This window comes from Orcinus orca, chromosome 7 (genome assembly GCF_937001465.1).
Source record: "Orcinus orca chromosome 7, mOrcOrc1.1, whole genome shotgun sequence".
In the NCBI taxonomy this organism is placed as follows: domain Eukaryota; kingdom Metazoa; phylum Chordata; class Mammalia; order Artiodactyla; family Delphinidae; genus Orcinus; species Orcinus orca.
In genome coordinates, this window is record NC_064565.1 from 58,658,619 (window position 1) to 58,681,533 (window position 22,915).

General features: G+C 42.3%; 1 protein-coding gene across 1 annotated transcript in view; it reads left to right on the top strand.

Moving 5' to 3' along the window:
• The first annotated feature begins 1,942 nt into the window (after positions 1–1,942).
• MYO3B (myosin IIIB) overlaps positions 1,943–22,915 on the top strand; it is a 407,127-nt gene continuing 386,154 nt past the window's right edge. Inside the window, exon 1 of the mRNA XM_004267283.2 lies at positions 1,943–2,018. Coding sequence (XP_004267331.1) covers positions 2,017–2,018 — 2 coding nt within the window. The 5' untranslated portion in view covers positions 1,943–2,016. The remainder of the gene's footprint in view (positions 2,019–22,915) is intronic.

Below are 22,915 nucleotides of genomic sequence, written 5' to 3' on the forward strand. Positions count from 1 at the left end.
CATGTGGGATCTTAGTTCCCAGAAGGGATCAAACCCGTGCCCCCTGCATTGGAAGCACTTAACCACTGGACCACCAGGGAAGTCCCCCCATTATATTATTTTTGATACTATTTTTTTCTCCCACTCTTAGATGAACTTTCTAAGCAAGCTACCTTCCAGCCTTATCGGTACCTCCAAAAACAAGTGGCCATCAAAATCCCAGAATCAAATCTGTTGATAATTATAGTAACACAAATCTCCCCAGATGTCTCCTTGGAGAGAACACATGATACACTACGTAATTTGTGGATTTAAAATGCTTATGGTGCTTTAATAGCTAGCTCCATGAAAGCTAGCAGCTCAAGCACATTTAAAATGAATAGATTCTGTCTAGTTTGCCTATTGTTATTTTGAAGCCTATTAACAGAAGAGAAATTATGCAAATGGCTGTCAGGTTGCCGCTACTGCCCTCACACGGGGAATGAGCTGTAACTCCTTTCTCAGATGAAAACACTCAACTGGAGGCGATCAGGCTCTCAGCCATTTGCAGGAGCATGTCCCTTCCTTCAGACGGTCCATTTTGAGCTAACAAGTACTGTCAGGGCTGCGGTAGGGGGTGGGGAGGACGGGAAGGAAGGCAGGATAAGTTACTGGGGTGCTGTCGTCTGGAAGGGCCCAGGGAAAATCCCTGGTAAAGATGTTTTAGCTGGTCTTCCTTCGCTGGTGCCTGGGCAGGCTGTCAATGACCTTTGAAACTGTATGTTGCTGGCCTTCCTGTTCTGCTCTTCCCTGTGAAAACTGCCAGGAATCTCTCTCAAAGAAAATTTCCAATTTCACCCCACTATTTAAGAACCTGGTGTGGCTCCCTATCACCTCTGGATTCAAATTTTAGCCCTCCAGGCTGCCGGAAAACTGCTGTCAACTGATTTCTGTATACTGACTCATCTCCTGATTATGCCTGTGACCCTTCTACTGGAATCTGTTCTTTTTTGTATCCTGTTCATTCATCCATCCATCCATCCAGTTAGTCATTCAGCGAATAGATGGGATGATCAATCAGTTCAGTCCAGCTATGTTATGATTCTACAAGCTATAATATGAGAATTCTCTAAACTACACTCCTACATCTGCATCCTCTGAGAGCTGTTTCTTGGCCCTGTATTTCCTTCCTGCCTCATCTACATGAATCCTGTTCACTTTTTCCTTCAAAACTGTACCTACATTTATCTGCTGCGGGAAGCATTCCCCCTGGGGTCTTCGTCCTGGGTTGAAGAGACTCTTCCTCACAATTTATGGATCTAGGTAATCCAAGGTTATTTGCTCTTGCTGCCTGCCGCTTTGCAGTCTTCAGCTATATCACAAGGGCCTGCCTGTCACCTGGGCTGGCCAGAAAAGAAGCTGGCTGCAGGCAGGTAGGCAGGCCCTGCCTTCCTGTTCCCAGCTCCCCCTCTCTCCTCTTAGCCCAGAGCATGCTGCTGAATGCTGTTCAGCAGTCACTTTTCTTTCTTCAGGAATTCAGAAACTCATGGCATTTCCCCCAGGTGCAACTGCAGCTCAGAAAAGTGAACCTGCCTGCAGGCCTTGACTGAGCCCTTGACTCAGGAAAAGATGATTAGCTTGATTATGCAATGTCTGGAATGAAGGGGCATTGCAGCCTGAAGTTGCAGGAATACAACAGTGGAAATATTACAGGATGTGCACTTGGAGCCTGGGAGGATGGTTTTGATTCTGCTGCTTATGCTGGTAGGAGACACTAAATAGATCAGGTTCACTACCAATTAGCATCACGTTAATCTTGGCTAATAGTGAAGCACCCCCAAGGATTTGGTAGATTTATCAGCCGCTCCCACAATAGCCCTGTGAAGCTACACCACTTGGAACCTGGGTTGGAAGAAAGTCCTCTGGTGACGATGTGCTGTACATTCTGGTCCATGCTTTCCTCAAAGACGCCATTTCCTGGGCCTGAAGTGTTCGGCAGTTGTTTGGAAGAATGACAATCCAATCTCAGATAAGCCTGATTCAGAAAATAGGTCATCAATGTGAGTTGCAGTTATTTTCCTTCCAGCTTTCTTCTGTGCTTGCTTTCAATTGCTTTTCTGCAAAGGGCAGGCGCAGCTGCCCTGGCTGGTGGGCAGGAGAGGGGGGTGACAGTTACTCTGGCCTCAGACCCTTGTCAGGCACCACCCAGATTCCTCGGTCCTCAAGACTAGCATCTGCCTTTTTTCTGGGCTGTTAAATTCCCATTAAAGGAGTGCAGAAATATCCTCCTTGAGTATTGATTTTTCTCTCTCTCTCTCTCTCTCACACACACACATACACACACACACACACACACACACACAGGATAGTTCATAGCCACTTGATTTGCTACCTGCAGTTTATAATAGAATGGACCTGTGGGATTATAAACCACTTTATTTCTGCACAGAATTTCTCAGCTTGAGGCCAAATTGAAGGGCATTAGTCATCAGTAACTTGCAGTTGTTTTTAATGTATTTCACTCAGGTTTAAGGCATCTAAAGCTAAGATAAATTTCCCCATACATTGGTGAGGAAGTGAAAAATCTGAGCATTTAGTTAATCATTTGTCATGGCTGTGGGTGTGTATTGTTCCTTAGTGCCTGCAACATCGTGACTGCTTTGTGATTTGGGAACGACGATTTGAACGATAGTAGATAAATTCAATTATGCCATGATTCTTTTTTTCTCCGAGTATTTGTATAGGTTTAAGGTTTAAAATTCATAGAACGCTAGGGAAGGGAACTTAGAGAAAAACCTAGAGATCACTGGTCTCGCCCAGGGAGCTCTGTCAAACATCCATTCCTGGTCTCTCCCCTGGAGATCGGGTGTCAGAAGCTCTGGGTTTGAGCAAGTTCAGTGAGCGGTGCCTGGGGCAGACTTCGGAAAACAGTGATTAGTTCAACCATCTCATTTTGCAGAAGAGGAAACTGAGGCACAAAGAGGTGAAGAGACTTAAGACACTTGGCAGGATTCCAAAAATACGAGCTTGCCTCTCCAGACCAGGGCTCCTGGTTTCCGGTTGAGTGCACTTTCCACCACCCAAGAGAAGAAAGGCCTTTTTCCTCCTGCTCTAGAATTCACCTGGCTCCGCTGCTCAGCAGCCACTGCGCAGCAGCAGCCCCGCCTGGCGCGGGAGAGGGGAGAACTTCCGGTTAGGACCTGGCTTCTTCCTGCTTCCTCGCTTTGGTCGTCGCCGGGGATTCCCTTGGGCCATTCCCCGTGCCGTCGCCCAACAGGGTCACCTTCTGCCCAACCCGAGGTCTCAGGTAAGACTCAACGGTTGAAAAGCAAACGAACCAATTTTTCACTTTCTTTTCTGCTGCTCGGGGCTCTGTACGAGGTCCCCCGGGGCCGCTCAGGGGTCCCCACAAAAGGCAGCAGTGATCTTCCTTCTCGCACCCATTCCAACCCCGACCTCCGTTCCTCTGAGCGTGACTCTTCCCTGGTCCCCAGCCCATCCGGCACGCTACCTCTCACCCCTTGGGATCCGCAATAAACCGGGTGGTTCCAGAAGCTTCCTCTGAGGACGAGACGTGTGAGCATAGCCGTTGAGTGATGGGAAGGAGGTTGCCGCGTTGCCCCGCGGGAGTGGAGTAGGGGCTGCTTCCCATCAGCTGCCGCCTCTGGCGGGGTGAGCTCCGCTTGCCGAGGGGACAGCGGGACAGCGAGATGGTGGTGACGATGCGCCAGTAATGAGAGTTGGAGGTGAAAGAGGGAAAACGCCCTAGGCGATGAAGGGCCTTGTGGGCTGTGGCAGGAGGTGGGATCCTGTTCTAAACGCAGTAGCATTTGGTGTAACTTTAAAAACATTTTGCTTGTAGCTAAGTGAGGAACAGACTATTGGGGACGGGGAGCGAGAACAGAAGCCCGAGACAGGAAGGGAGGCCGTGACTGTGGTCCAGGTGGGGACCCGGGTGGCTTGGACCCCTGGAGGGGGTGGCAGGCTGCATGTAGTGCTGCATGGAGGGGCCTGGCAGAGGTGGTGAGGGGTCCTTTTTCTAAGATGCCCGAAAGGCTCCTCGGGGGCTTGTGGTGGCCCTGGTGGTGGTGGTGACAGGTATCTGGATTCAAGAATGTATTTTTAGAGTAGAGCTGACCAGACTTATTGATTGTTCATAAAAAGTGCTTATTAACTAGTTATATTTTGAAGTAATTTAGACCTTGTTAGAATAAGAAATCTTGTAAATTTGTAAGATTTCCTTCCCATCCACATATAGCCCTTGATGATGAAATGAGATAGTTTTCTGTTTTGTTCTCTGATATAGCTTGGTGACTACCTTGGTCTGTTCAGGCTGCTGTAACAGCACACCATAGACTAGGTGGCTTAAAAACAGAAATTTATTTCTTACAGTTTCTGGAGTCTGGGAAGTCCAAAATTAGGGTACCAGCATTGTTGGGTTCTGTTGAGAGCCCACTTCTTGGTTTGCAGACTGACACCTTCTTGCTGTGTCTTCACGTGGCAGGGAGAGAGTGATCATCTCTCTTCGTCTCTTCTTATAAGGGCACTAAGCCTATTCCTGAAGGCTCCATGACCTAATCACCTCTCAAAGGCCCCACCTCCAAATACCATCACATTGGGGATTAGGGCTTCAGCATTTGAATTGGGGGGGACACAAACATTTAGTCCATAGCAGTGACTTTTTGTCTCGGAGCAAAAGATTTCACCATAGAAAAATGGCATTATTTCTCTAAGCAAAAGCAAGCATTTTACAGAACATGTTCTGTTTATTAATGCTTTTTTTTTTCACTCATAATTTTTGTAAAGTATGTTCACTTTCACAAATTAGAGTCCCCTCCTTTCATCCATCTTTACCTGGAAATGTATTTTTAGGCAGCTAATTGAGACTTTTTCATCTACAGGAGCTATTTTGCAAATGTTAGAGGCCTGAGTGACAATGGCTTTATTACAAGCCCATGAAACTATGACTTTTGTCTGATTTTTTCTGTAATCCTTTTAAAAAAAAATGTTTGGCTCATACCCATTATCTTTCCCTGCCACCCTGTGAGCACAGGGTCCCTGCAGCTCAGAGCCCTTCTCCAGGCAGAGTGACCATGTGCTGGGCCCAGCTGCCCCCCAAGATGCAGTTCTGTGGACAGGGCTGACCACGCCACCTGGAGGCCATTTAGGAACAATTGCTTTTAGCTCCCAGATGGAGTGGTTCAAGTCCTGGCCATACTCTCACCTGGAGCCTCCTTTTTGAAGACAAAATTCTAGACCTTTCCTTAACCCTTCTCCTCCTTTTCTGCTCAGGGGCATTTAGCCCCAGTATTAACCCCACTTCTCAAAACTCAGCTCTCTGTTCTCTCCCTACCTCCCCGTTGGCCCCTCCTGTGGCTCCTCTTCCGTGCCCTGCACCCGCACTCAGTGGACAGATTGTGTGAGATTCTGCCCTTGCCCCCTCTCCCCCACACCCACCTCTGCCTTGGGAACCACAGCAGGGTCACAGGTAAACATGTCTCTCTACAGATTGTTCTGCAGTCAGTTCTCCAGCGCAGCCTCTTTCCTGAGCTCCAGTTCCACCTTCTTGTCGCTTATCCTTCAACTCGGCAGGTCCCCAAAAGGACTCGGAGTCTCTCCCCAGAACCGCACCTTCTCCGGGGCTCTCCATTTTGGTCGACTGTCTCTTAGCTCTCCAGGCTCAAAACTTTAGCTGTTTTTTAATTCTTCTGTTTCTTTTCATTCTACAGCCTATGTTTTACCCCAAATTTGTTGATTCTGCTACTATTAATCTTCTCCCAGATAGCCCTCTCTCTCTTCCTGAGACTTCTGCCTTAGTACAAGCCCTCATAATTCTAACCCAAATCCACAGTAGCCTTCTGGTTCATCTTCCGAATTAGAGTCACCTCCTTTCATCCATCTTTGCATGCTCCTACCAGGTGAATCTTCCTAAACGGACCATTAGGTTACTATTAGGTTTGGAAACGTCCATAGCTTCCCACTGGCTAATAATAATAATAATTTATTGAGAGCTTGCTGTGAACCAGGAATAGATCTAGGAAGTTTACATGTATTTGCATGTTTATCTTAATCCATAGAACAAGCCCATAGAGAAGGTATTCTTATTATCCATATTCTACAGAAGAAGGAACTGAGGCACAGAGAGGTTAAGTGACTTGCCTTTAGAATAAGGTTTACACAACTAGTGGGGTTTTCAAGGCCTCCAGGATTTAGATCCAGCTCTACCATTCAACATTCTGCCAGTGTTTAGTATCTGTTCTATGTTGGTGACTTAATAGAGCTCATATCCTGTGGAGTGAAACAATAGTAAGTAAACGGATATATAAATAGTATCTATAATAGTGCTGTAGAGGAAATAAACAGGATTATATGAGAGAGAATAATAAGGAAAACTACATGGGGTGGTTTTAACTCATGTCTACTGGTATTTCTCAAAGTGGAGGTGGAGGTGGAGTTGAGTGAGAAATAACTGCTTTAGAATTACTTGAGGGTTCTTGCTAAAAATACAGATTTCTCCACCCATCAACTCAGAAATGCTGGGAGTGGGCCCAGAATCTTCATTATAAATATGTTGTGGGTCTCCTGAAATTCTCCCAACCTTTGTTGCCATCCTGAGTCCTCCATTTTCTAGTCTCTCCCTCTGCTCCCTCTGCCCGGCATGCCTTCTGCCCATCTCCATGTCTCTAGCTCCAGCTTCCTCTTTAAGGCCAAGTCAAAGCCACCCCTCGATCCTCTGGGCTGGATAGACTGTTTCCCTCCTTATGGGACATTTGTCACTTTCTATTTTGCAGTGTAGTTACTTGTATTCAAGTATTCCAGTAACTATAAGTAATTATATAACTCTATTCAAGTAAATATACTATATAGTGTATCATGTGTAGTGTATACTTATTGCTGTCTAGTGACTTGTGTTCAAGTCGTATCCTTTCACATACTGAACAGTATGCCCCCTTAGGTCAGGGCTGAATTTGATTTATTTTAGAGTCTCTCATTGACTTGCTCAGAGTAGGTGTCAATATGCATTTTGTGGAATATCTGGCTAAGCTTAAGCCTAGCTCTCTTTGGACTTTGTCCTACCACTTGACTGTGTTCTAAATGTTCCGATCATAGCATGCCTACCTTGTACTAAGACTGGACAACCAGTTCTGTACTCAGCTTCACCTCCCAAAGTGAGGGAAACACTGAGGAGTGATGAGTGAGAATGTAGCAATTTCCAGCCAGCTACTGTGGGTGCGTCCTGACAGTTTGTTTTAGAAAGGGTCCCAGTACAGTATAGTTGATGAGGGTTCCCTATGCCCTATGTATTCAACAAACATCTTAGATAGAGTGGAAGGAGGCTTCCCAAGCACTTGGCTCTGAAAAAAAAAAAAGTCCATTGTGATCACACCTGCTAGAATTGAGGAAGACACTGTTGCTTCTTTGTTCTTGCCAATAACTTTGGCTGTTCTTAAGGGACCTCCAAGTGACATCTCCTTCAGTCCACCTGCCATGCAGCCACCAGAGTAACTTGTTAGAACATAAGTCAGATCATGTCCTGCCCGCTCAAATCCCACCAACATCTTTCTATCTGTCTAAGTAAAAGCCAGGTCCTTACCTTACAAGGCTGATGAAGACCTATATGATCTTCTTTCCCCACCCCATATCTCTCTGACCCCAACTCCTACTTCTCTGCCTTGCTTATTCCACTGAAGCTGCCCTGGCTTCTTGCTATTCCCTGGGTAAGCCAGGAAAACTCCTGCCTCAGGGCCTTTTCACTTCCTATACCCTCTATCTGGAATGGCTCCTACCCCCACCGCCTGGCTAAGAGTTTTACTCTTTCACCTCTTTCCTCTCATTTCTCAAATGCATCCTGCTCAATGATACTTCTCTGGCCATGCATTTTAGGATTGCAGTTCCCCTACCTACCACCACTCTTTCTATTCACCTTCCCTACTTAATTGTCTCCTAGCAGTTGATCACTACCCATCATCTATTATATTTATTTATTTTGTTGTTTCTCTCTCTCCCCCTACTAGAATGTAAGCTTCACTAAGGCATGGTTTTAGCCTTTTTTGATCATTGCTGTATCCTCAGCACCTAGAACAGTGCCCAACACTTAGTAGATGCTCATCAAATATTAGTTGAATCAATGAGTCATAGTGGGGTAAACAAAAAGATTTAAATCCTGGCTCCCAGCTTAACTTACTTAACCTTTCAATGACTCAGTTTTCCTATCTGTAAAGTGGAAATAGTAATAGTTACTGTCTCATGGAGTTATGGCACCTGGCATTGTGTCCAGCATCTAGTATTTACTCAGAAAATGTTCTCTATGATAGAAGAGGTTTTACTGGTTACTAAAAGGATATGTAGTGGTGATATTCCACTCTTTTCTCACGAGTGGATTTTTCCCAGATGTGATAATAAACAGTGTGTTTTGTGCTTTCTGTTGGCTGGGACTACCACATAACTCTGAAAGGTGCGTACTCATTATTTCTGTTTAATGGACGAGGAAGCAGAGGCACAGACGGTTAAGCAATTCTCCCCTTGCCAACAAAGCTAGTAAATGTAAAAGCTGAGATTTGAACCCAGGGCTGGAGGCCACAGTCTTCACCTTATTTTTCACTGCTTCTCAGTGTGTGTGTGAGTGAAGCTGTTGGAAAAAAGAAGAAAAAGAGTGGCTGTCAGTTGCTTTATTTCCTCCACAGCAGCATGAGGCGTTGAAAGATAGATGGTACTGGGTGTTCTTCTCACCTCCTCAATGGAAGTAATTCTTTCGCTCCAGTCAAATCTTGTCAGGGTCCAGCAGTTCCCTCTCCAGTGCCCATAGCTCACTCTGCAGCACCTTCAATTAATCCTTCTCACCTGGAAGCAGGGCCGGGGGCTGTCTGTGGTTGTCACAGTGCAAGGGGGGCTGGCACAGAGTGAGCCAGGGCGCAGGATCCTGATATTTGCAGGACAGCCCTGCACAGTGAAGGGCTTTCTTGTTGAAAATGCCCAACCTGCCTCCATTAGTTTTTTTTTCTTGAATGTCTTTTCCGCAATCCCCACTAATTCAAGGCATATACTTTCTTCAAGGGTCAGCTTAAGTTTTTGCTTTGGGACTCCAAGATTCAGCCCTTTTCTGTTTAACTGCACTCATCCTGTTCTTTGGTTTCATAAATATTTGTTGAGTGACAGCTGATGCAAGTGCAGAGGGGACTCATATGAATTAGACAGTCCCTGTCTATAAGGTGCCCAGGGCCTGTTTGGGTGTTGAGGTTTATCCACAGAGCAACACCACAGGACAGCTCCTCATATATGAGCACCATAGAGTTTCAGAGGAGGAGGTGCTGCCTATTTGTGGAGGGGTTAGGGAACATGAGCTGGCTCTTGAAGGGCTGGCAGGATTCTTGATGAATGGATATGGTGGAGTGAGCCTTCCTGGGGGTAGAAATCGCCTGGACAAAATGACAGAGGTGTGGACGTCCAAGGATGGTTCAGGAAATGGCAAGGGGTTAGGTTGAAGTTCATTATAAGCTTGACACAAGGAAACGAAAGGAGTTTTGACACAGGAATGGAAGCTGCATTTAGGTTGCTTAAATATTTGAAGAATTTGGTCTTTATTTAATTTAGCAATAGGGAGCCATCAGAGGTTATTTGTTTAAGTGAGATTGTGGCATGAGTGAATTGATGGCTTTGGATGTTGTATCTGGTTGTGAGGTCCATTAGGAGTTGTAATAGAAGGAGACTAGAGGGAGGGAGACAAGAAAGCTTTTGTAGCCATCCCCTGTGAGATGCATAGAGGTGGCAGCAGCGGGGGTGAAAATGGAGGCACAGGAATGAGCAAAGAATGGACATGGCTTAGTGGCTGACTAATGTGAGAGTGAGGCAGTAGCTTGGGCTACCAGGAAAACGATGGGACCCCTGATGGACATTGCGCATTGAGTAGTGGCTTTGAGGAACCACAGGTGGTTGTCTTAGTTTTATACGTGCTATGTCTGAGGATTAGGGGGTGCATGTAAGTGGAGATGTGTGGCCAGCAGTTAGTAATCCTGGACTGGGGCCAGAGGAAGCGAACGAAATACGGCTGGAAAGATGGCGCCACGTGCCAAGGCATGATGGTTAAAACCTTCAGTGTAGATGAGCCATTTGGGAGACAAGTGGAGGACTGAAGGCAGGACTTCAGTTTAAATGTCCACATTAATGAGAGAATGGAGAGGCATAATTGGAACCAGGAAAGTAAGATGTAAAGGAAACAAAGGGAGGGGAGTGTTTTAGAAAGGTAAAGGCAGTGAGCAATGGCTGATGCCCTGGAGGGTGAGGATGAGGATTAAGGGTCTTGAATTTCATGACTGATAGAAGCCTTTGAAATAGCAATTCCGTAAGGAGATTGGGCTAGAAACCAGATCGGCAGCCTTGTGAAACAAACAAACAAACAAAGCCATTCATCTTTATGTGAGTGTATATGAGTGTGTGTGTGTGTTTGTATCTGCAATGATATTTACAATCAAGAGTGGTTATGTTTGGATGGTGGAATTTTATGAGTATTAATATTTTTATTCTTTTATTTGTCTGTATTTTCTTTAGTGTTTTATGAAACTAGAACAGTTTTTTTTTTGTTGTTCTTTTTTTTGTGGTACGCGGGCCTCTCACTGTTGTGGCCTCTCCTGTTGCGGAGCACAGGCTCTGGACGCGCAGGCTCAGCGGCCATGGCTCACAGGCCCAGCCGCTCCGCAGCATGTGGGATCTTCCCGGACCAGGGCACGAACCCATGTCCCCTGCATCGGCAGGCGGACTCTCAACCACTGCGCCACCAGGGAAGCTCTAGAACTGTTTTTAAAATTGAGAAGACCTCATTGCTTTTTAAAATTCTGATTTTTAATCCTATGTTAAATAAACATTTACTGAGCACTTATTATACATTGGGTATTTGCCGATGAGGCAGAGAAAATTATTAAGGCATGGCTTCCTCTAGGAGTCACTGGTGGAGAAGACCAACATATGAACAATAAATGTCAGGCAATGGGATAACTCCTAGAAAAGAGTACATAATACAGTGAGACCATTAAGAAAGGGCACCTCTACTGGGAAAAGTAGGAAAGGCCTTCCAGAAGAGATGACATCTGTGCTGTCCTTGAGTGGGTTCTATCTAACCATGTGCAGATAGGTCGTTTGTGAAGAAGTCAATTCCTACAAATGGGCCTAGTCTCTTTCTTACCAGCCTTGGCCGTTATATCATGTACTTGCTTATATGTTAGTTTGGAATTATTCTCTAATTTGTTCATGCTTATGTACTACGTGTTTTCTTATTTTGTGTGTCTCTGCATGTTTATTATATTTAATATTTGTACTAATTTCCTCTGAAATTAGTACAAATACAAATTTGTACTAAATTTATACTAAATTTGTACTAAATTAATACAAATTTTCCTCACTGTTCGCTCTTCTGATTTCTTTTTAAAAGCTTTTCTCTAGCTTTGAAAGCATTGTTCTATGATTTGTGATTCGTATAGAACATACTGTAACATATAGGCAAAATATTCTGAGTAACATACTAAAAAATGGATATCTTCATCATGAATATTCTTACAAGTGTAAAATGTTGCTGGACAAGTTTCTATTTAAATCATATTTAAATCATATTTCTATTTAAATCATATTTAAATCATACTCGCTAGGCATGACTGACCGCAGGAGTTCATGGGGTACGAGCTTCAGATTGCTTTATTTTCAGCAAGGTAAGGCTGCACCTCCACTATGGAATAACACAGGGTATTCAGCAGTGGTACAGGCCAGGCTTCTTTGGGGTTGTTAGGAACTAAAGCTAGCCTGTGAGGAACTCAGATTGGCTCTTGAGAAGGGGGTCTTCTTAGAAGAATGCAATAGGAAATTTCATGGATGTTTAAGGACAGACATCAAAGCTCAGCCGGCCTCAGAGGGCCTGGATACAGGATTCATAGGGAACCCACTCACCAGTCCTCTGTCAAGCATGGTCCTTTGGTTTTTTACTTCTCTGCTTTCCTGTTCTTCTCAAGATGGGCTTCTGCAGCCTCACATGGTTTTTGCTTTTACATGATTTCAGCATGCATCTGGGCCAAAATAATCTCCTGTCTAGAGACCTCTTATTTGTTAAAAAAAAAAAAATTATCTTTTAAAATAAAATAATGTATGTCCCAGCAAAATATGACTAGTATAGATAAGTATAAAGTTTTAAAAAATTATGTTAATTTCTCTCTTTTCCAACCTCTCTGACTCCTGGTACCTTTCCCTAAAGTTTGAGTTTGTAGCCTTCTGGAAAATGTAGGAAGACACATATAGAGAGAGATACACACACATAAACATATACATAAAATGGCTATAAATGTAGAGTTTATTTTTACTTGTGCAAAAGTTACCTTTACGCATTGTTCAGTACTTTAAAAAAAACTGTAATTGTACATATTGGCATTCTTTCCATATTAGTTGAAACCAGACTTACCTTCTTTCTTTTAAGTGGTTACATGTGGCTAGATGGTATTTCATTTTATGTAATTATTAGGATTTATCACACAATCTCTCCATAATGATGGACCTTGAGATTGTATCTTGTTTTCTACTAGAAACAATCTCCTTTTCTTGGCTAGACTGGTTTATTATTATCTGTTTTATTTTGTTTTTCCCCAGAGAACTATACCTTTAATTATGTATTCTATTATTTTTCTGTTTTGTAATTCATTAGTTTCTGCTTTTGTTTTTTCTTATACTTTCCTTAGGTTAATTTTGTTGATCCATCTCTATCTTTATAATAGAATGGTTTTTAAATTCATTTTTATTATAATTTGCTTGGTAAAGTTTTACCTTGAGCCCAACTTCTAAAGTTTTTTGCTACATACTATCTTTAATATTGTTATTTTTTATATACTCTAATTTCAGTTTTATCTGTTTCCTTTGCATCAAGATCTGAAAGAGCTTTAAAATTTTCAGGTAGCTAGGCTTTTTCTTGTTTTTATTATTAGTATTTAGTTTTAGTAAATAAATTAGTATGGTCAGGGAAGATTGTTCTAATCCCACTTTCCTAGAATGCATCAAGACTTTACTTTGTGGACTAATGTATTCTTTCTTTTTAAAATTAAATATCCCATTAGTGCTTGAAAAGAAGTCTTATGTTAGATTATGCACTTTGATATGTATCTACTGGGTTAACCATATTGATTGTATGATTCATATTTCATATTATTTTGTCTCCTTGTTCTGTCATGACTGACAATATCTGTTACTCTTATTGTGTTTTGTTGAGTTCTTATAGAGGTTTATGCTTTTATAAATTTTAACACTTTATTTTTGGTGCTGAAATATTTATAACACTCGTTACTGATTTAAACTTTGGTATTCTAACAGCATGTAGAACAGTACCTGGTGCATAGTAATTGCTCAATTATTATTACCGAATGTACTAATAACACTTTCTGTTCTTTAATAGTTTTTGCCTTGAATTTACTCTTTTCTGATGTTAATCCTGTGATTTTTCTGGTTGTTGTTACCATCTGACTGGCTTGTCTTTGACCTCCTTTTACTTTTAACCTTTCTGAGTCATAAAGACTCCTAGATAGTTTATTTTAGTGTGGATCTTTATAGATTTGGTTTGTTCTCATTAAAGAATCCTATATTTATTGATATAATAAATGTTTACATTCTTAATGCTTCTTAACTTACATTATATTTTCTATCTTTAATGCTCCCCCTGTCTCTTACCTCATGGGTTGTCTTTTCTTCATATGGTATACATATGTGTCTTTCTGAGTAAGTGTACATTTTAATGATAATGTCAAGGATTTATAGTCTATTTTTTGGTCTTTCAGAGATTCCTTTTATAACTTTGTAGAGTGGTTTTAACCTTTACTTATCAATTTATCAATTATTTACTGACTCAGTGACATGAGTGAGAAAATTAACACATAGACTTTCTCCTTACTTTTGTCAATATTGTCATTTCACTTGGTTAATTTTATAATTTTAAATAGTATATTTAAATCTCAGTTTCTTGATTTATCATCTTTAGAAAGTAGAGAAACTTTCCCCCTCCCCTGAATTTGGTTTATTATTATTTTTTATTACTGAAATGTATAACAGGTCTCTCCGTAAATGTACTTCATACTGCTGCTTTGCATCATTTCTAAATATAAATAGGTTCCGATATCCCTATCAGACTTTCTACTAGAGCTCCACATTTATCTCTTTGTTTGCTGGGTTTTGGACTCGTCTTTTTTTTTTTTTTTTTTTAAGTAAGACTCATGGAGTCACTGAGCTCTTGCATGTCTGAAAATGTCTGTTGTCTTTATACTTGAACAACACTTTGGCTAAATATAAAAATATTTGTTCATACTTTTTTCTCTCTCAGACTTTTGTACACATACATTACAGGTGGATTACAGATTTTCCTCTATTGAGTATTGAGTGTTGATGTGGAGAGAAGCCTGAGTTTTTGTTCTGTTTTGTTTGCTTTTCATTTTGTTTTGGGGTACGTATTTGTGTGTGTGTGTGTGTGTGTGTGTGTGTGTGTGTGTCTCCTCTGTACCTGAAAAATTCTATCTATCGTTTATATTCAGTAATTTTACCAGGAAACATCTGTCTGTCTGGACTGTTCATTTTGCCTTCTGAAGTACAAGGTATTGGACATTAGGGGCAGTCACGCTTGATGGATGTTGACTTTGCTTTTCTTTCCAAAATATTGTTTAAAATGCTGTGCTAGCATTATTCTACTTGGCAGGAGGCATCTTTTCCTACATATCTTTGGAAATGTAACTTGTTTTAGAATAGAGCCTGATTATTTCTTTTACTTCTTTTAATGACCCACAAAGCTTAGTTTGAGTAATGTAGGCAAAAGGTTCCTACTAAATTCTTATTGCATATATAAGTGATGAACCTGGACCCACTTCTCTGCTGCTAATTCACCCTCTGTCTCTACTTCTCTCTAAATAGGGAGTGTTAATGAGGTTTTTCAGAATTTTGTCCAATCACCATCTCCCAAACTCACCACACTTCTGGGAGAAGAGAGAGAGCTGGGCTGAGAAGAGAAGTCATTCCTGGTATCTTCCATCTCTCACTTTCCCCAAACGATACTTTTCAAAGATTGTGGCATGAAATTGTATCCCTTGTTCTGTTTGATTACTGCTGTACATTTTGTTTTGTTTTCTTTGCTGGATCTCAATTTTTTCTGTTAACAATGTTCATTCACTTAGTTTTAGGGAAACTTGATACCTGACTTCACTCTTCCATCTTACCCCAAAAGTTATAAAGCTTTCTTAAACAAGTTTAGAACCTTAAAAGCAAAGCTGAGCTTCTTATTCTTCCTTATATTTCTTGTAGATCCTAGTCCAGGGCTTGCATACAATTGGCATTTAATAACTACTTACTAAATGCATAAGTAATAAATTTTATGGTAAGTTGGTCTAATCTGTAACCTATTGTTGAGGTACAGTCACCTTGGAATCGCCAAGTCTAGTTTTTGATTAATCCACAGAGGTGATGGGCAAAGCACAAGGGAAGAGCCGTAGGACATGGAAAAAATGGCCACACTTCACAGTGAGGATGTTTAGTGCCCACTTCAACCTTGGAAGAACTGAGCTCATCTATTTACTTTCGACCCCTCGTGGTATATCAGCTCATAGGGCCTCTAAAAAGACACAGGTGAATGAGCAGGGAGTTTATTAGGGGTACCGTTTTCCTTTGGATTAGTTTTCTTTTCCTTCTTTTTCACTAAACATATCAGTTTTAAGGGCACCATGTGAAATTTGTTCCGTGGCTTCCTTTTATTGCCGAAGCCAAGGCTCACCTTGGACTATCCTTCATTTTCCCTCTAGGCCTTTCACCTGCTGCTTAGGGGCCGCCCACCTAGCTACTTAGTGGGTATGTGACTCTGCATTTAGCCTTGGGCAGGTTCAGCTTCATGCCATTGGGCAGTTTCTTTTTCAGGGACCAGATGAAAAGATCACAGATCTTTTTGTTCATTTCGGTGTCTGTATATTGATGTTTCTCTCTTCCTCCTTCAGGAAAAAAGAACAGGAGTTGGACGGGCAGAAGAAGGTGACTTGCCTTCTGCCTATTGATTTTCCTGTGCCATTCAGCGGTTCATTAGTTTCTCCTAACTACAGTTCTGCATTTAGCGGCAGCTTGGGCTGGGACATTAGCCACCGAGGGGGACTGACTGTGCCTCAGTCACCTAGAGGTGAACTGGGAAGGTGACTTTCTGACAATATGAGTGTGGGTGCTTTAGAATGAAATGCCAGGGTGTTTTTCTGTTGGTCTTATATTAGTGGTTTACTATTTCTTACATGAGTAAAGTTCTAGCCCACATGAAACTTTGAGACTTTTTAAAATTAATTAACTTATTTTTATTGAAGTAAGATTCATTTACAATGTTGTATTAGTTTCAGGTGTACAGCAAAGTGACTCAGTTATACAAACATATACATCTGTTTGTTTTAGATTCTTTTCCCTTATAGGTTATTACAAAATATTGAGTATAGTTCCCTGTGCTATATAGTAGGTCCTTGTTGGTTATCTGTTTTATATATAGTAGTGTGTATATGTTAATCCCCAAATCCTAATTTATACCCCCCCTTTTCCCCCTTTTGTAACCATAAGTTTGTTTTCTATGTGGGTCTGTTTCTGTTTTGTGTATAAGTTCATTTTTATCATTTTTTCTTTTAGATTACACGTGTAAGCAATATCATATAATATTTGTCTTTCTCTGTCTGGCTTACTTCACTTAGTATGATAATCCCTAGTTGCATCCATGTTGCTGCAGATGGCATTATTTCATTCCCTTTTATGGCCGAGTGATATTCCATTGTATAAATATACCACATCTTCTTTATCCATTCATCTGTCAATGGACATTTAGGTTGCTTCCATGTCTTGGCTATTGTAAATAGTGCTGCAATGAACATTGGAGTGCATGTATCCTTTTGAATTATGGTTTTCTCCGGATATATGCCCAGGAATGGGATTGCTGGATCATATGGTAGCTCTATTTTTAGTTTTTTAAGAAACCTCCATACTGTTCTCCATAGTGGCTGTACCAATTTACATTGGTACATTGGTTGGGAATGTTGGTGATACATTCCCACCAACACTGTAGGAGGGTTCCTTTTCCTCCACACCCTCTCCAGCATTTCTTATTTGTAGACATTTTGATGATGGCTATTCTGACCAGTGTGAGGTGATACCTCATTGTAGTTTTGATTTGCATTTCTCTAAGAAGTAGTGATGTTGAGCATCTTTTCATGTGCCGTTTGGCCACCTGTATGTCTTCTTCGGAGAAATGTCTATTTAGATCTTCTGCCCATTTTTTGATTGGGTTGTTTGTTTTTTTGATACTGAGCTGTATGAGCTATTTGTATATTTTTGAGATTAATCCCTTGTCGGTTGCATCATTTGCAAATATTTTCTCCCATTCTCTAGGTTGTCTTTTCGTTTTGTTTATGGTTTCCTTTGCTGTGCAAGAGGTTTTAGGTCCCCTTTGTTTATTTTTGTTTTTATTTCCATTACTCTAGGAGATGGATCCAAAAAGATATTGCTGCAATTTATGTCAAAGGGTGTTCTGCCTATGTTTTCTTCTAGGAGTTTTATAGGATCTGGTCTTACATTTAGGTCTTTAATCCATTTTGAGTTTATTTTTGTGTGTGGTGTTAGAGACTGTTCTAATTTCATTTTTTACATGAAGCTGTCCAGAGACTTTTTAGAATATCATCCAGGGTGGTAGTGGGGAGACAGTTCAGGGGGAGGTGGGGCTGACCACGTGTATGAATACTAGAATGTACACTGACATATGTTAATTACACAGAATTTTTAAAACTTCTTATAATTTCTAAAATAAGGAATTGAAAAACATACGAAAGTAAACAACATTACCATGAACCCTCATGTACTTAGGTTCAGTAATATTCCCCCATGGTCAATCTTGCGTCATGAATGCCCCTTATTTTTTCCACTCATATTTTTCCAGACAGCATATTATTACACCTGTAAATATTTCAGGATGTATTGCTAAAAGATAAGGACTAAAAACACAATCACATTTATCACAACGAAAACATAATTAACAATGTTTCTTTAATACCATCAGATAACTAGTTGGTGTTCTAACGATCTCATAACTGTTATTTCTTTAGCTTGTTTTTGTGAATCCACCCTTTATTTCATGTTTGGTATGTATCTTAATTTTAATCCTGAGGTTATCCCTTTCAGTTTATTTATTTTTATTTGCCATTTAGTTTTTGAAGAAGTTGGGTCATTTGTCTGGAGAGTTTCTTACTTAGAGTCTGGATTTTGCTTATTGTACACCTATGGTGTTGCCTAGCATGTTGCCCTGACCTGTGTTATTCCTGTAGATTGGTAATCTAGATGCTTGATTAGATTCAGGTTTAATTTTTTTTTGACCAATGTATAATGCCTGACTTTCTTTTTGTGATGCTAGAAGTGTATGGAATTTAAATCTCTATAGTGTAATGTTTGATAAAACGTAAGCATGGAATATTTTGACTTATTTTAAAAAGTGTATCCTTTGCTGATAATTGAAACCAGAACTCCTAAGGAAGTCTTTAGACATTCAGTCCTGATAAGATAAAGTAGCAGGTGTGCTATTAGTTTACAGCCATATGGGAAGCTCCTCACTGCAGTGTGAAGTGTAACCTGGGCAAGGTGCCCCTCTCTTGCGGTAAAGGGATCTGGAGCTGAGGTGTTCTGTGATGGAGCAAGACCTGTCCTTGCTGTTAGTTGCAAACAGAGGTCATTTTTAGTCCATTTGTACTTATCAACAGAAAGAATCTTATTGACAGCCTGCTTTCCCAACTGCTGCAAAGAGACACGGCCTCTGCCTCTAGGAGTTTGCCTTCTAAAAACAAAACAAAACAAAACAAGAAAAAGACTATTGTTCTTAACTTCCAAGGGACTCTGTTACCACAAGAATAAAGTCTCTTTTTTTCTTTCTGTTCAAGTATGGTTGGTTTACAATGTGTTAGTTTCTGGTGTGCAGCAAAGTGATTGTTTTTTATATATATATAAAAAAAACCTGCAGGAAGCCCAGGTACCTCTGAGGGGACTTCTGAGGGTTCTGTAGAGTGCTGAGGTCCCAGGTTCATCCCTCTCACTCCAGACTGCTCCTGGCCCTTCTTTGGTCACCGCTAGCTAGTTCCATGAGGCCCCAAACACAGACATGGGCAGAAGCACAGTCTACCCTGAGGTTAACATTCTGGCCAGGAGCGGCTTTTCGGCTGTCTGAAGGGCCACCTCCACGAGCAATTATCAGCATCTTTATAGGGCTATATAAGCATCCACTGTTCGGGCTGGCTGTTAATCATCAGAGAGTTTATAGAGTCGGGTGTTGATTTTAAAGAGAGAAGACTGGCAGCCCTATTAATGTGCACCTGTTCTGTTGCACCTTTATTTAACCTTGTCTGCGAGTGTCCGGATGGACATGATGGGTGTGGCAGTGGGACCTGACGAGTGTGCCTCCTGCTTACCCATTACTGGTGCCAACTGTAGAGGAATCCCTCTGGTGAGTTTTTCTTGTTTTGCAGGGAGCAGAGAGTGCTGTCCATTAGGTCCATGAGGCATTTGGCCTCCATGTGGGAGGGTACTTCCCCCACGGAACTTTTCCATTATTTGGTGCAGTTGGTCAGAACCATTGCTAATCAGATGACTCCCTTCATTCTGTTCTGTGGAACAAAGGTCTTGGGCCTAGGGAGGCCTGGATTCCCATTCCTGTACTTCCCCTAAACAGTCCTGTTACCAATCTGGGCTTCAGTTTCTTCATCTGTAAGTTAAAAGTCTATTAGTTTGCTAGGACTGCCATAACAAAGTACCACAGACTGGGTAGCTTAAACAACAGAAATTTACTTCCTCACAGTTCTGGAGGCTAGAAGTCCAAGATCAAGGTGTCAGCAAGGTCGGTTCCTTCTGAGGTCTCTCTCCTTGGCTTGTGGATGACCACCTTCCCTCTATCTTCACATGGTCTCCCCTCTGTGCATGACTGTGCCCTCTTCTCTTCTTTTAAGGACACTGGTGATTTGGGTTAACTCCTGCCCTACCCCTCTGCCCCATAACTTTATTTTACCTTAATTACCTCTTTTTAAAGGCCCCGTCTCCAAATACAGTCACATTCTGAGATACTGGAGGTCAAGACACTTCATCATATGAATTTGGGGTGGGGGGGGTGAGATACAGTTTAGCCCAGAGCAGGGGGTGAGGTGGTGGTGGTAGAGGGTACTTAACCAGTGATTTTCTAATAGTGCTCAGAGGAGATCCCAGAGACTGGGGCGACAAACTATCCCGGTTTGCCTAGTTCTGAGGTTTCCCAGGACATGGGAATTGCTGTGCTGAACTGAGCAGCCCAGGCAAACCAGGGTGGTTGTTCACCCTGCTGGTCTGCCGCGGAAGGCACAGGGCAGGCACTTGCTTCCCTAGCCTCTCTCAGCCAGAGTGGCCCTGCTTCTCTCAGCTTATCCATCAGCCTTCTAAGTGAGATTGAATGTAACAAAAGGGTCTCGTGACCCCAAATCATTAGAAAAACCACTTGATTCAATGGCCTCCAGGGTCCTCTCCTGCTGCCACATGGTATGATTTAATTTCACTTGCACACACCGAATTCCAGCCAGTTGTTTGAAACTAATAACTGATTGGAGCAGAACAAATATGGTTCTCATTTTGTTTGTGGCTAAGGGTAAAATAAAACAGAGCAAGAAACTGTGTTAAGCCTTGCCTATTCCAAAGCAGAACTTGGTGCCGTGCCTTAGTGATGGCAGGTGACACTGGCCAGGCACTCACTGTGCTCACTTTATTTTATCTTCATCCCCTTAGCCTCATAGCAACTCTGTGAAGTGGGTGGCAGCAGCAGCCCCACCGTGCCGATGAAGAAACTGAGGCCCAGAGAGATGGGCAGGTCTCCAGGCTGGTCAGGGCAGGGCCTGGATCATGAAGGCAGTCTGACTTAGCGCCTCTGTGTCATGGCGCTGAGCCCAGATGCAAGTGGGGAAACAGGGACTGTCCTGGTAAGTGTAATGTAATCCCATCTAGGCTGATGGGCCAGATTCTTCTCTCCAGGAAGGACATCCCAGTACCCTCCCCACCCCCACTTGTCTGGCCTTGACCAGCACCCCCTGCTGGTCCTGCTTTTTGCTCCTGTAGAAGCAGGGCCTAGAGCAGTTCTCAAGGTGTTCAGAGGTTTTGGTGATCTTGCAATAAAGGACACTGAATCACATAGTGACAAAATTGTTCCCTTGCTAATTCTTTTTCACGTCTTCTGATGACGTTAAGGGAAAAGTTTGTACTAGGCTTTAATTCTACCCCATCACTCCATGATCTCCCTTTTTGCAAAAGAACAGAGGGCAGCAGTATCTGGCTGGACTTGAACAATTGTTGTTTTTAGCATAATCATCTTTTTGCTGTTAATTTTGATATATGGCAAATGATTTAGGGTAGAGATATAAAGTGCCTTTAAAAGACATTTATGAGACTTCCCTGGCAGTCCAGTGGTTAAGACTCCACAATTCCACTGCAAGGGGCACGGGTTTGATCCCTGGTTGGGGAACTAAGATCCTGCATGCTGCACGGCATGCCCAAAATATTTTTTTAAAAAGACATTTATTTATATGAAAAAGCAAATAATTTAAATGTATTTAGTAACTAATAGCACAGGTAATGTACACATATGGCAAGAATTGTGGGGCATTTGCTGAGAAAGATGGATTTTGTGAAACACTGGCCGGGAGGAAAGGTTAGAGTTAGTTAGAATCTTGAAACCAGCAGATGAAAGGCAGGAGTCATTTGACCAGCCGACCTTTTAGGGTCATTGTCTCAACTCAGTGTGAGCCTGGCCTGGTCTTGAGGTGCTGGTTGGAGACCCCTTTAGAGCACGGTATGCCTGCCAGGTGAACTCTGGAAAGACAGATTCCTTTCCAGTATCAACACAACAGCTATTGGGATTTTGTTTTGTTTTGTTTTGATAATGGTTTTCAATATCTTTGAAATGCCCCCATCAGAAAGGGTAAGGATTAAATAATGGATTTTTGTTCCAAGTCAAAAGGCTGTGTCTTGAGAGAATGCAGTTTAGAAGATAATTAGAATTAGAAGTGCAAATTGGATTGCCCTGCATGAGGCAGAAGTGCTCACCTTGGGTGGACACCAAGCCACAGCATGGGGATTGGATGCTATGGCTGTTTGTGTTGGAGCTGATGGTCCCTCCCTTGGGGTTAGAAGCAGCCTAGGGTTGGGACCCCTCTTCTAGCCTTGGAGTAACTACACTTGAAGGGACTTTTTCGTGGGATCAGTCTCGGGTGACTTTGTTTGCCTGCCAAGCTTGCTGCTGGTACTTAAATTCCACAGGGCCATGTCCTTATTCAGTATAGTACTGCTAAGGCAGAGTGAGTTTGCAGCTTCTGGTTAACCATTCAGTGTGGTTCCCACAGTAGGCTGTTGCTGTATGGATGGGATCTGGGCTTGGCTAATCCTTGCAGGACCCAAGACCTGGATGGCAATGGATACTGTGCACTGACTGATGCTGTTACCAAACCAAACTTGGGTCTGATCACCCGGGCACGGCAAAGCCATCTACAGACACTGGTTGTGGTGAAGGAAAGTACAGCATTTATTGCAGGGCGCCAAGCAAGGAGAATGGGCAGTTCATGCTCAAAAGACCCAAAATCCCTGATGGCTTTCAGGGAAGGGGTTTTAAAGGCAGTGTGAGGGAGGGAGCTGCAGGGTGCGTGATCAGCTCGTGCACAGTTCTCGGATTGGTTGGCATCAAGGTGAAGTTTCAAGCATACCAACCTCTGGTTTCAACCGGTCCAGGGTCTGTGTTCTTGTGGTCAGCAGTTTTCATCTGGTGGGGCTCTGCTTCCTGTAAAAACAGCTTAAGAATGTGTGTCAGGCCTTTGTCCATACCTTTCAGGGAACTAGGAGTTTGGTGATTCTGCTATGTGGTGGATTTATAGTCTAAATTGTTACCAATTTCCTGGCCCAA